The sequence below is a fragment of the Lynx rufus genome, unplaced genomic scaffold (genome assembly GCF_022079265.1).
Source record: "Lynx rufus isolate CCGP_SWC_20201006 ecotype Redwood Valley unplaced genomic scaffold, mLynRuf1.p SCAF_2, whole genome shotgun sequence".
NCBI lineage: Eukaryota > Metazoa > Chordata > Mammalia > Carnivora > Felidae > Lynx > Lynx rufus.
The window spans coordinates 4403704-4417783 of NW_025814834.1; the positions used below are offsets into that span (position 1 = coordinate 4403704).

Below are 14080 nucleotides of genomic sequence, written 5' to 3' on the forward strand. Positions count from 1 at the left end.
GACGGTGACACAGTCTAACAAAATCAGTCAAATGCCACAAGGGCTTTTTCCATGTTTTCCTTATTTTTTCCCAGTTGAGATCTTTAGCTTGAAGGATGGCAGCGGATGGTCCCAAATCACCACATAAAAATAGCAGCCAGGGAGCAAAAACAAAAACCCACAGACATTTACATCAAACCTGAGTGACGAGGTCTCCCCTCCAACCCCAAAGTACAAGCCACCGGGGACACAGGAGAGAGGAATGTCAAAATAAGCCTCGGGCACTCACGGGGATGCGCAGGGGGCCAAGCCGGCAACCACAGCCGGAGCCAGTTTGCCCGCCTCAAAACAAGCACACCGTGTCACAGAGGGGGCTCTGTGACATTTCCCAAGCCATCCTGAGCCAGACTTCCCTCTAAACGCATAGAAATGTTTACTCACATAAATGTCAGCAATGGAAACGTCCAAGGCGAAAGCCCATGCAAAGTTTCTAGCAAAAAAGAGAGAATAAGGAACAAATGAACATCACAAAAAGACATGCCTGGGCTCGTGAGTGGCTCCATTGGTTGAGCGTCCGACTTCAGCTCAAGTCATGATCTCACAGTTCGTGGGTTCGAGCCCCGCATCGGGCTCTGTGTTGACAGCCTAGAGCCTGGAGCCTGCTTTGGATTCTGTGTCTCCCTCTCTCTGTATCTCTCCCCCACTTGCACTCTGTCTCTCTGTCCCTCAAAAATGAATAAACGTTAAAAAAATTTCTTTGTTAAAAAAAAATTTTTTTTGTTTAAAGACATGCCCCGTAAAGCAGGCGTAAATGGAGCCCACTCTTTCAAGCAAGCTAATGTGCATTAAGAACTTGGGATGAGCACTGGGTGTTGTATGGAAACCAATTTGACAATAAATTATATTTTTTATAAAAAAAAAAAAGAAAATTACAGACGAAATGTAAGAATACATAACATGGAATTAGAAAAACTCAGAAACGAGATCACAAAACTCAAGGAATAGTGGAAATAAAGAGAAAAAATCATTTTAGAAAATAAATTATAATGATACAAGGATGAATGAAGTCAACACAGAAGGGGCGCCTGGGTGGCTCAGTCGGTTGAGTGTCCAACTCTTAATATCAGCTCAGGTCATGATCTTGGAGTCGTGGGATCAAGCCCCACCTAGGGAATCTGCTTGGGATCCTCTCTCTCCCTCTCTCTCCGGCCCTCCCCCATAAGCGCACGTGTAGGCATGCACTTTCTCGCTCTGTCTCTCAAAATAAGTAAATAAGATTTCTAAAAAGTCAGCACATGTGGCTTTAAGAGAAAAAAAATGTGAAAGACAGAAACATCTCCTCCCCTACCCCTCACCTTCTGAAGAATACGTGTCCTTTCTGTAATCTTTCTGTGCCTCAGTTTCCACAACTGTGGGAACATTAACAGCTCCAACCCCATCAAATCACTGTGAGTATTTAATGAATTGGGTGATGGCATTCGGGGCCACACTTGGCACAGAGTTAGAGTGTCCTGCTGTTGGTGGTGGTGGCGTTCTCACCCCGTCTCTGGCACGCTCGGGGGTTGCCATCGGACGGCTGGTGACTTCATGGTGTCTTTGTGGCCCTCCCCCCACCAGTGCACGTCACAGAAGCACGGAGCACCGAGAGGGTGGCCACTGCTTAAGGGCCAAATACAGGAAGAACAAATACAAATTAATATCACCCTAAGTTAAGTTTTCCTGTCCTGTCCTGGTTCGATAACTGCATTTGGGAAAAACATTGACCCAAAGTCTGAGTCAGTGTTTCTCAAACTCTCCTTGGAGTTCAGAGCCTGCCCTACAGATGGGAACGCCCAGCAGGCTCTCCGCGTCCCATCTTGGAAGGTATGACTTAAATATTTACATATGAAACGCTGCCCCCTCAAAGCTTCAGAGCAGGTGATAACCCAGCAGGTGCACCGTCTTGGCCGGCCTGTCGCAACACAAAGTCAACCCGGAGCAGTCTGTCTGCTGACCTCGTTCCGGAAGCTGGGTGGCCCGCGTCCAACGTAACGTTCATAAACAAGTCAGCACCGCTGAATTTTAACCGTGTCGCCCGTGTCCCCATCCTTGTCGTTGGGAGATGGTGCCGTGTGCGGCCCTGACAGAGTCGGGGTGGGGGTGGCAGGATGTCCTTGTGCTCGGGGGTTGGGGGAGGCCCAAACACCGACCAGCTGTGTCTGTTCCAGGCCTCCAGTCCTTGTCCCTGAGGAACATATTTAGGAAGCTAGTACTTGCTATAAATTGCTCTGTTCTTGTTCTTCCTACTCTTTTTTTTTTTTTTTTTTTTTAGTTTATTTACTTATTTTGAGAGGGAGAGAGAGAGCACGTGCTCGAGAACAGGGGAGGGACACAGAGAGAGCAAGGATCCCAAGCAGGCTCCACGCTATCAGGACAGAGCCCGATACGGGGCTCGAACTCAAAAACCATGAGATCACGACCCGAGCCCAAACCAAGAGTCGGACACTTAACCGACTGAGCCACCCAGACACCCCTTTCGTACTCTTTTTAATGCTGTGTGGGGTAAAGTGGAAATTTTAGAGGCTGATCCACCCTAAATATTTTCTTGTTTCTCATGATTTTCTTTTAACGCTATTATGCCCGTCTTCTCTCCCATTATTTTACTCCTTCCACACTGGTTTGCTGCGGCTGCTATAACAGCTGTCACAACCCAAGGGGCTCAACAGCAGACACGTATCCGCTCCAGTCTGGAGGCCACAAGTGCCAGATCAGGATGTCACAGGGGCTGTCTCCTCCCGAGGACGCGAGAAGCTGGCGCTCTGCTGGGGCCTCCGCGCGCCCACCCCTCCCCAGCCCCGCGTCGGTCCTGCTCCTGACTGCCAGCCCTCCCGCCTGGCTGCCACACTGCCCTCCCGTCCCCGCGACCATCTTCACACGCCCTCTCTGAGTGCGCGTCCGTGTGCGCATTTCCCCAATTTATAAAGGACACCCGCCATATGGGCCTGGGATCCGCCCTGACGACCTCCCCTTCGCTCGTTCTCTCTGCATCGGCCCTATTTCCAAACGGGGTCACATTCGGAGATGTTGGAGATCTGGATTTCAACATAGGAATTTTAAGGACACGCATTCCCTGTGTCTTCTCCGTCCACTGGTGTAGGTTTTTTGCCCTCGTGCATGCCTTGTACGTAACACACCTTTTCATCCACCATTACCTTCCCCCCTCTCTGGCAGAAGACCTGCTATCTGTGCAGGGAAATCCTGAAGTTTCCAAGTTCTGCCTGAATAGATGGGGAGCGTTTATGGCTTCCACGCTGGGCAACAGCGAAACTCAGAGAGCTGAGTCTCAACACCTGGCAGGCAGCCGGGGCTAGTGTGTCCTTCTCTCCGTCAAAACCAACACTCCCTAATTCAATTTAAAATTCTTTTTAATGTTTATTTATTTGTGAGACAGAGACAGAGCATGAGTGGAGGAGGGGCGGGGCGGGGGGGGACACAGACTCCAAAGCAGGCTCCGGGCTCCGAGCTGTCAGCACAGAGCCCGACGCGGGGCTCGAACTCACGAACCATGAGATCATGACCTGAGCTGAAGTCGGTCGCTCAACCGACTGAGCCACCCAGGTGCCCCTCACTAATTCAATTTAATATGATGTGTCTGAATAAAGTCTGTGAGGTTCTAGAAAATATGGTGCATCTGGATATTAATGTGGATTTATTTAAGCGGGAAAATTGGGGTCACTTTCAGATCACCTCTAATGTCATGTTTATAGCAATAAGCACTGGATTTAATGGTGGCTACAGGATCTCTTCCTGCTCTAGTGAAGGCGAAATTAACCACTCTTCTATTTATTACCTGCTCATTAAAAAGCATGGGGATCGGACGCCGCAGTAGAAGCTTTCATTATCGCTCACTCTCTCCACCAATACCCACTGTCCTTGCCAAGGACTTTTTGTCACATGGAAGCTTTGAAAGCCTGCCCTGCACAACAAAACAGCCATCATTAGCTGGGTTTTAATTCTAATTTTCTTAGCATTCGAAAATACTTGTTTAAAGCTTCTCTTCCTTCACACACATGAAAACGCATTATATTTGACACACGCATATCACATGCAGAGCTCTGCAAGATCCTTACTTCTTATCAAAAGCAAACATCAGAGACAAAAACGATCAAGACACTGTGACTCATGCACTGAATATTTTTCCTTCAGACTCTGGTACACATCAAGAGAGAACCGCACAAGCATGTAAAGGTCCCTCCTCGTGACAAATGGAGACGGGCAAACTAATTTTCTTGGTGACCTTATCCAAATTAGTTAGAAGATAACACTTCAGATTTACGACGAGTTACAATTAAGACCTTTGATGCCTTCTAATTAAACCTGTAAAGATTTATTTCTATTATTATTCCTTTGGTAATCCTTTGCAAATGATAAAAATGTAAATGAATATTACCCTCCAAAGGAGATGTTTCTATTTGTCCTAAATTAGACTCCTTCCTTTCCAAGGATTGCGTTTCAGTTCAGATGCACACCTGCTCCAGTACAAATTCCACGTTGACCTTAAATAATTTACCTTTAAAGTTTGTGCAAGTGTTAGACACAGTCGCTCCGCCTAGAAACCGAATAAAATGCCACCACGTTCTTGTGCACTTTGTCTGTCCTGCATCTTGGAACCCTGTGCTACCTCACGTGTTCCACACGCAAAGGTAATCTTTAGAAATGCGAGGGGGTTGGCGTCAGACTCGAGAGACTCCCCAGTCACTGCAGCCGGGAGGCCTGGCTTTTCTCAAGCCTCCGTCCGAGAAAAGAGGTGTTCTTCATCACGACGCTCCGTAACACCATTGTATTTGCTCCGACATGTTGAGCGTGTATTCTGCGTTAGTTTCACCAGGGCCAAACTGATGCGGCTCAGAGCAGTACAGCCTCCCAGGTCCTTATCCTCTGTCTCTTTCCCCCCAGGAGAGTACAGTTACTTGGGAACGACTCTTCGCCGGGTATCCATAGAGCCCATGCCTTCCCTCCTGGATGTGAGACAGCTCATCGCCCTGTACGGGATCTTGCCTCTAGGTAAAGACTCTACACGCCCCGTTATGCTTCTCTTAGAAGCAGGGACGCCCTGCTTGGTGACTTGGGTAGCATCTTCCTGGCTGAACTCTTCCTACTGAGGATTTTGACCGAGGGTCTCTCTGTTGCGATAGCGCGTCCCGGAGAGCACACGCCGGCACCGCTTTGGGGTGCCTGCTTGACATTCTGGGCTGAAGGTCCAGTCGGCAGTCATGCGGAGAGATAATAACCGAAGCCAGCACCTGCGATTAAAATTAATCAAATTAGACGAAGGGCTAACATCAGGCTTGCCTTCTAGACATAGGCTTCCGTTACGAGGTCCTTAACAAAGCCAGCCTTTGGCGAGTCAGTGAGAAGTGTATTTCGTGGATCCGAAGGATCAAGGCTCCGCCGGTTTCCACTGATGGCCGCTGTAACCGCTAAGTAAGATTCGATCGTGATTGTTCGGACCGGCGGACCAGAGTCCTGCGGTGTGCCGACAGGTGCAGGCGAGTCAACAGAGAAACCTGCTGCTCTCAGTAGCTGTTATTATTTTATGACTTTTTTTTTTTTTATGACGTTTTTTATGTGCATGACCTGAGTCATCTGGGGCAGAGGTCGGAGCCCCAGCCAGGCTTTGCTCTGATGACAATTCCAAAATAGAAACCATGTTTCATTTAACTGGCTTTTGGATGGTATGCGAGGGGCGCCTGGGTGGCGCAGTCACTTCACCTCTTGATTTCGGCTCAGGTCATGACCTCACGGTTCAGAAGATGGAGCCCTGAGTTGGGGTCCAAGCTCAGCTTGGAGCCTGCTTAGGATTCTCTCTCTCTCTCTCTGTCTCTCTCTCTCTTTTTCTCCCTCTGCCCCTCCCCCACTCATTTTGTCTCTAAAAAAATTTTTTTAAATAAATAAATAAATGGTATGGGGGTGGTTTAGGCACTTATAATATTGTTCCACTTTGACTTAAATGTACTGGGAAGAAATAGCTCGTTCCTCTGTCAGAAGTAGTAAATGGGATTGGGGGAGTCAACATAAATTTCACACATAAAATTTACGTCCTAAATAAGCATGTATACTTGGAGGGTCAGCCTGACGTGGGGCCAACAAGATAAACACGCCATATTTACGAGGCCCCTGCAAATAACGTCACGAGCCCTCCGGCTTCATCATGCTGTGATCCAAGAACAGGACAGCAGGGAGCAGTGCGTTGTTTTCACGGGTCTCCTAACAAATGAGGGGAGGTATGTTCGACCCGTGGCTCGAGGATACACGGGGATAGATGTCGCTTGCAAGCTGGCGATGAAGCATCGGACGAAGGGGGCTCGGGAAGCGTCCCACCGAACCCCCTTGTGTCAACGAGGAGCCTGACGTCCCCATGGGCTGCCGACCTCCCCGGGCCCCAGAACGGGCAGGGGTTTGTCCTCGTGACCCGTGTGTGTGTGTGTGTGTGTGTGTGTGTGTGTGTGTGTGTGTGCAAGGCACACACAGGCCAGACAGGCAAGTACGCTCACAGATCTGCCTTCGAGAGCTTCATTTAAATGTCATGGATCTGAAATAGTAGCCAGTCACAAGAGGGAGTGTGTTCTTTGGGCCTGTTGTTCAGGTCACCGCTGGACCTGGCCAATAGGGCCACTGCAGAGGCCCTGAGGACCCACCGTGAGGCCTCTCTGCACCCAGAGCCTCCGCCAGGGATCCCGGGGTGAGGCGTGAGCTTTCCAAGCCCCTTGGGCAGATAAGGAAGTTCCCAGGATGCATCTGGTCACATTCCACCACCCACCCTCCCAGAAATATTACTGTCCCTCAGAACACAGAGGGAGAAAAGGAAGGGGGGCGGCACTCACGGAGCAGAAACGTCACGCTGACGAGTTTTACACACGTCGTTTCGGTCCCCGCTTTTGCAGCTGAGTGAGCCTTTCCAGGATGCTGAGGAACTTTCTCAGGGTCCAGGGGTAGGGAGTGACAGAGCTGCGTTTAGGAAGGGCACGGAACACTGGCCTCCTTGTGATTCTCGCATCCTCCGAGAGTTGGAAAGGGTGAATGCACAGAAGCCTGGACGTCTCTGTCTCTTGGGGATTCTGCGTAGTTTTAAAAACCTGCCACTGAAAGGCGATGAGCAGGAGGGGCCGTGAACACCGTGGCAGGCGTGCCCGCCCATCGGATGGGCTGTCCAGGGACCAGCCCCGGCGGCAGAGGCCTCCCCAAACCACCGCCTTCCCCTCCCTGAGTGACCTTGGTGACCACCGTCTTCCTCTAGCAGGTCGCTTCCCTAGAGTAAACAGCACATGTTCCCCTGGGTCTCCCCCCATCCTTGCGGCTTCCCTCCTGCTGCCCCCTCCTCAGAGTCTGCCCTCAGCACCGTTCTGTCCTCCCTCCACCCCTTCCAAGACCTCTCCCTGCTCCCTGGCTTCAGCCAGCAACCTTAGCAAACCTGCAGCCGCCAGCCACCTTCCAGGGACCCCTAGGGCTGGCCACAGTCTCCCTCCCCAGCCCCTTGCTGTCCCCTGCCCCATTGCTAGTAAGAACTACCTGCCCGAGTCCCACTCCAGGCCTGCAGTTACGGGGCCCCCCTCGCCTGGCTTCGCCTCACATGTCCCCGTCTCTACACTGTCCAGCTCGGCCCCTTCCGAGGCCACCCTCTCCCAGAAGTCAGGCCCGAGCCCCCCATCCCCCAAGATGGGATTAAGTTCTCTGAACTCTCCGAGGCTCACACGGATCTCAGCACTATTTGCCTCCCATCCTGGCTACATCCACTGAGGTTTAGCTCCCATCCTGGCCATAACCCTCTGCAGCAATCCCTGACTCTTCCACATGGGAACCCCACCAGCCCCCAGCCAGCAGCCCCCAATACCGGGTGCTGAACGGACCACCCCTGGAATGGTGTCCCTCTCCTAGCACGACAAACAGCATCTCCTTTATCATATTATGTTACCGTACCCCTCACTGACCACCAATAACACGTGCTTATGTGAGTGCATTTTATTTATTTATTTATTTTTTTGGAAGAGGGAGAGCATGAGCTGGGGAGGGGCAGAGAGAAAGGGGACAGAGGACGTGAAGGGGGCTCTATGCTGACAGCAGTGAGCTCGACGTGGGGCTCACACTTAGGAACCATGAGATCATGACCTGAGCCGAAGTCAGAGGCTCACCCGACTGAGCCCCCCAGGTGCCCCTGTAATTGCATTTTGAACAGAACTTGCTCAAAACTGGTGTCCAAGTTTATGTTAGGTAACCATAAAACAATGTTTCTGGTTACTCGGTAAATTCCCTATATCTTTTCAACGACACAAGGGGCAAAAAAAAAAAAAAAAAAAGGCACAATAATAATTGCAATATGGGTCTATTTACGGCTGATCGAAAAGTGCCCAGAGGTTGAGCAAAGCAAAGTCACGTGATAGGAGATGGTTTGATCACATTCATTCCGTTCGTGGTCTAATCACTTAGTGCCAGTGTGCTCTCCTCGCGTGTTCAGAACCACAGAAGATGGTCAAACCGAGTCCCGCTCTGCCCCGGGGGAGACGGACAGTGTGGGGGCCTCTGATGCCTGCATGGAACTCGGGTCCCTGCAACAAGTGTCAGGCTGCCCCTGCTACAGGCTAGAACCTCGGGCAGAACGAGGAAGCTTCCCCCTTTCCCTTCTGAGGATCACTAATGAACATTCTCAGCCTTCCTTAGCGGCTGTGTGTCCACATTCTTTTTCCCAAGCGTTCAAAGAATGTAGCGCCACTGCTGACAAGCAGAGAAATCCACACCCGCCCCCCCCCCAAAAAAATGCCAGAGGTGAGTTATTGCAGGAATGTCCTTTAAAATGATGAGCTGGGGCCAGGGCGGGGGCGGGGGGGAGGTATTCTAGGGTGAGGGGCAGCAGGGAAGCCATGTACCGAGACCCTCTGGCCCCTCCTCGAGCCCTGACATACAAATCAAAGGTGTCACAGCCCAACTAAGACAGAAGGTGGGCCTCCGGGTAGAAATGCTCTGGACACGTACTTCCCTGTTGCAGAAACGGGGGTCACGCAGTGGAGGGGCGGCCTTGAGGGGCTAAGAACTTGCTGAAGCGGGATTTTAGAGCCCGTGCCTCTGACTTTTTTAGGTTCCGCAACAGTGCACGAGAACGCTCCTTTGGTGAAATCCCTGCTGTTGGCAGGGCCATCTGGGGTAGGGAAGAAGATGCTGGTCCATGCCATCTGCACCGAAACGGGAGCCAACCTCTTCGACTTGTCCGCAGCCAACATCGCCGGGAAATACCCCGGCAAAGATGGCCTCCAAATGATGCTGCATATGGTCTTCAAGGTATTTACCGCAGTTCTTGGCTCCTAATTAATACTCCTCCCTTGTACAAATCATGGTGTCAAATCCTGCAGCTCGTTTCCGTAAGCCAGCGAGCGCGGACCCTCGCAGATCATTTCCTCAGGCTGACACACACATCTCTCTTCAACTCCCCCGTCGCGCCCTCCTATAAATTAGTTCATCGTTGCCTCTGGCCGAGCCTCCGACAGGTAGAAACAGCTGCTCTCTCTGCATAAACACCCTCGGTGTCATCCAGACCAGCCTCTTCCTGCCGCAAGAGTCCTTCCTGAAATGCCTGCATGCGTCGTTGAAATTGAAAGCCACAATTTCTATTTCCGGCCCACCTCCCTTCGATAATGGCATCAGTCATTCGCCTTTTGGGGGGATATTCTTCCACACGTGGCATGAACTGCCAAGGCCCGGTTCCTTGGGCACATCGGCTTCTCACACAGGTAACAAGGAGGAACCTGCAGGAGCGTTTACCCCACACACACATTTACCCCCACCCCCGCCACACACACACACACACACACCGTTATCGGGGTGGGGGGGCCAGCAAATGCTCCATGATATCTGGCTGGAGGATAGGGTTTCCTAAAAGATCCATATACCACCCAGCTCTGTGATCTTAGATAAGTTCTCCACCTCCCCCAGTCTCTGTCTTACGTCACCAAAATGAACCAGTCAAACCAAATGGTACCGAAGTGTTCTGTCAGCCCTAAAAGCGATGAGTCTCGGATATAATTTAGATATGAGTGATGGTGGTAATAGATGTTGCTAGGTAGGTAGGTAGGTGATAGATGGTTGAACGGATAGATAGATAGATAGATAGATAACATGCATATATACAGACAAGGATTAGCAAGTTTTCAAACATTTTGGTACCGAATATTTCTATTTAGTTTTAAAACTTCACAGGGTTTTGTTTTTATTTCGTGGACTGCCTCGAGGTCGTCTTTGTGCTGCTCGATTCACTCGTAGTTGTGAGCATGCCAGATGAGCCAGGTTTAACCATGGGAAGGTGTCCATGCAGCACGGCGACCCCATACCTGGGGTGAGGTACGAGCTGTGCCTCAGCCCTCGGGGGCTCAGAGGCACGGTTATCCATAAAGTTGCCCAAGGGGATGGTGCCTTTTCCGCATCACGCTGACAGCCATAGGGAGGATGTGATCGTGGTGGGATTTTGTTCTCTCGGCCTCGTGGTCCCCAGCGGTAGGTCGGGTCAGAACATTTCCATTCTCCCTTTCTCCCCCGCTTGTCCTGCAGAAATTCACAGAGAGAATTGTCCAGAGCTGGGAGACGGGAGAGGAAGAAGGTGGGTGGGGAGGAAAGACCACTAAGGTATTTCACAGGGCACCTCGTTCGGACCAGCTGTCTCACCTCTTTGTGTCATACATTGGACCTTCACAGTGGCCCCGCGAGGAGGCCATCCCCGCCCCGTTTACCGATAAAGAAACTGGGGCCCTGAGAGGGGTAGCAACTTGCCCAAGGCCACCGAGTCACGTGGCTTGGCCGGGGTCACCTAGGTCCTTCTCTTCTTGGCCCTCCTGCACCATTGTTATCAAGGTCAAAATTATATACGGTGAAATGCACAGACCTTAATACATTTTAAGTGCAAGCTTTGGAAACTGTGCACAACTTTACAGCCGCCATTTTCTGGTGACCGTCCAGTCCTTGTATACCTTCTGTTTTGAAATATCTGTCCAAGGCATTTGCCTACTTTTCACTACACGGTTGGTCTTGCAATTTGCAAGAGTTCTTTATACGTTCCGGACACAAGTTCTTTGCCAGACATACGTATTGCAAATATTTTCTCTTGTTCTGTGATCTGCGTGCTCATTTTTAAATTTTTTTGTTGTTCACATGTCCCATCAGTTACTGACCTAGCGTGTTACAACCTCCCACCGTGGTCATGGAACTCTGTATTTCTCCCTTCCGTTCTGTCGGCTTGTGCTGCGTGGACGTTGAAGCGCTGTTAGGAGATGCGCCCACATTTAGGATTGGTGTGACCAGCTGTTTAGTTATCTTATCATTGAAATGCCTCTTTTTGTCCCGGAAGTGCTCCTTGTCCTGAAGGCTCCCTGGCCTGATACTAATAGAGTCACATCAGCTTTCTTGAAAATGTCAAGAAAGGACATAGTTAAAGCGCATTTCTTGTGCAGAGCCCCTGGTTGAGTCTTGCTTTCTTATTCAATCTGACAACATATGCCATTTCATTGGAGCCTCTCCTCCGTTTACATTAAATGCGTCATTCAGACAGTTGTGTTAGGTCCGCCATTTTGCTCTTTGCTCCCCATCGCCCCATTTCTTCTTTTATTCTTCTGTTTGTCCTTTCCTGCCTTCCTTTGGGTTAACTCAATACTTTTTGTTACTTTATTTAGATTCCTGTATTGTCTTTTTAGCGATTCCTCTGTCTTAATCTATGGATTACAATAGTATTTTCAATTTAGCACCATGGACACAGAGCTCATATTGTACTATTTTACCTAAAATGTGAGAAAAATAGAATCCATTTATTATCCTTTGTCCTTTATGTTTTTCTCATGGATTTTACATCTAAAAGTGTTATAAACACCACAAAAAAGTGGTATTATTTTTGCATTAAATAGTCATTTGTCTTTTAAAGAAACTAGGTGGGGGGAATTAAGTACTTTACACCCATCCACTATATCCCTCTCGCCAATCCAAGCTCCCACCTGCTGTCATTTCCCCTTCAGCTGAAGGACTTCATTAGCATGTTTTTCAGTGCAGGTCTGCTGGCAACAAATATTTTTTAGCTTTCATTTGATTTTTTAAAATGTGTATTTATTTTTGAGAGAGAGAGAGAGCAGGGGGAAGTCAGAGAGACAGAGAGAGGGAGAGAGAGAATCCCAAGCAGGCTCTGAGCTACCAGCACAGAGCCTGACACGGGGCTCAAACCCACGAACCGTGAGATCATGACCCGAGCCAAAATCAAGAGGCAGGCGCTTAACCAACTGAGCCACCCAGGCGCCCCTCCTTTGATTGATTGATTTTTAAATGTCTGTTCAGCACCTCCATTTTTGTAGGCACATTTTGCTGGATACAGAACTCTGGATTATATTTTTGCTTTCAGCACTTTAAAGATGTTATTCCGTCATCTTTTTACATCCATATTTCTCATTAACAGTTATCAGAAATTCGAATTGTTGATCTCCTGGATGTGACGTGTCATATTCTCTGAGTGCTGTTAAATATTTCTCTTTACTTTGGTTTTCCTCAGTTTCACCCTAATGGGTCTGGGTGTTTTTCGGTTTTTCTTTGTACTTAAACTGCTGTGCGGCTCACTGTGATCACCGAATCCACAGATATATGTTTTAAACCAAATTTCAGAAATTTTGGCTACGATTTCCTCAAATATTTTTTCTGCCTCATTCTCCCTCCTCTCCTTTGGATGCTCCAAGTATATATATATTATGTTCTACAAGTCACCCGGGTCTTGTTCTCTCTAGTTTCCACATTGGATAATTACAGTTAGTCACTATTCAAGTCTACCTACCTTTCCTTCCACTGGTGCCAATCTGCTCTTAAGTCTATCGTGTGGGTATATTTTTTTGTATTTGATATTTTGTTTTCCAGTTATAGAATCTAATGTTTATTTATTTTTGAGACAGAGAGAGAGACAGAGCACAAGCAGGGGAGGGGCAGAGAGAGGGGGAGGACACAGAATCCGAAGCAGGCTCCAGGCTCCGAGCTGTCAGCACAGAGCCCGACGCGGGGCTCGAACTCACAAACTGAGGTCATGACCGGAGCCGAAGTCGGACGCTTATCCAACTGAGCCACCCAGGTGCCCCTTCAGTTGCAGAGTTTAAATTTGCTTATTTTTACAGGTTTTTATTTCTCTCTTGCAGTTCTCCATCTGTTCATTCAAGATGACAATCCTTTCCTTTAAGTCTTTGAGCTTAACAATTGGCTTACATTTCTTGTCTGCCAATTCCAATATGAAGGCACTTTGGAGTTTCTTTCTATCTGACTTTTTTCCCTGACCGTGTGTCACATATTGCTGTTCCTTCATATCATTAGTAATTTTTCTTTGCATGTTAGACATTGTGGATGGTATGCTGTTGATGCGCTGGCTTTGTTCTGACCGGCAGTTAAATTACTGGCTGATCAGCTTGAGCTTGCCGAGGTTTTGTTTTCCATTTTGTGATTGTGGGTCTATTTTGATTTTTGCCCTTAGCCTCAGGTGAACCTCTGAGTCCTAGAACATCATCTTCACTTGAACGAACCTTAAATGGAAAGCCTGAGGTGTTTAACAAGCGCTTTTAATGTGGCAAAGGCTAAAGTATATGCTTAGTAATTTCCCAGCTGTTGCTCTCCGCTGAGCTCGGAATCTTCCAGCATGCAGGCACCTTTCTGAGGTTAGCTAAGGCTCTGAACACGGGTTGGAACTTAAAGCCCAGCAGCCTGGCTGGTGGCCTCCTGTACTTACCCACGAAGCTCTAAACACCAAGTGCTTCCGTGGAAAAGTAAAAGAAACCTACGCTCTTGCCCTGCCCCCAAAAAACACCTAAATTCATCCATCCTCAACACCTAACTGCGTTGACGTTGTAAGTAACAGGCAGAAGCACATAAATATTAAACTATCGGCATTTCACCAGCATCTTGTTTCGTATTAACTCGTGCAGTCCTCACAACCACCTTGTGAGGTAGACACTATCATCATCCCCGTTTTGCTGATGCGAAAACTGAGGCGCAAAGCATTTAAGTAATTTTCCTGGCCTGCCGTGCTGCGACGTGAGCCTCCAGATGTGGTGACTGCATCATTCTGCCTCGG

The 14080-nt window shown here is 49.0% G+C and overlaps 1 protein-coding gene across 1 annotated transcript in view; it reads left to right on the forward strand.

Annotated features, from left to right (window-relative positions):
- The window catches only part of IQCA1 (IQ motif containing with AAA domain 1), a 153879-nt gene that overhangs the window by 108552 nt on the left and 31247 nt on the right, over nucleotides 1-14080 (forward strand). The window contains exons 14-15 of the mRNA XM_047085902.1: nucleotides 4915-5022; nucleotides 9089-9288. Of these exons, the coding sequence (XP_046941858.1) occupies nucleotides 4915-5022; nucleotides 9089-9288 (308 nt within the window). The remainder of the gene's footprint in view (nucleotides 1-4914; nucleotides 5023-9088; nucleotides 9289-14080) is intronic.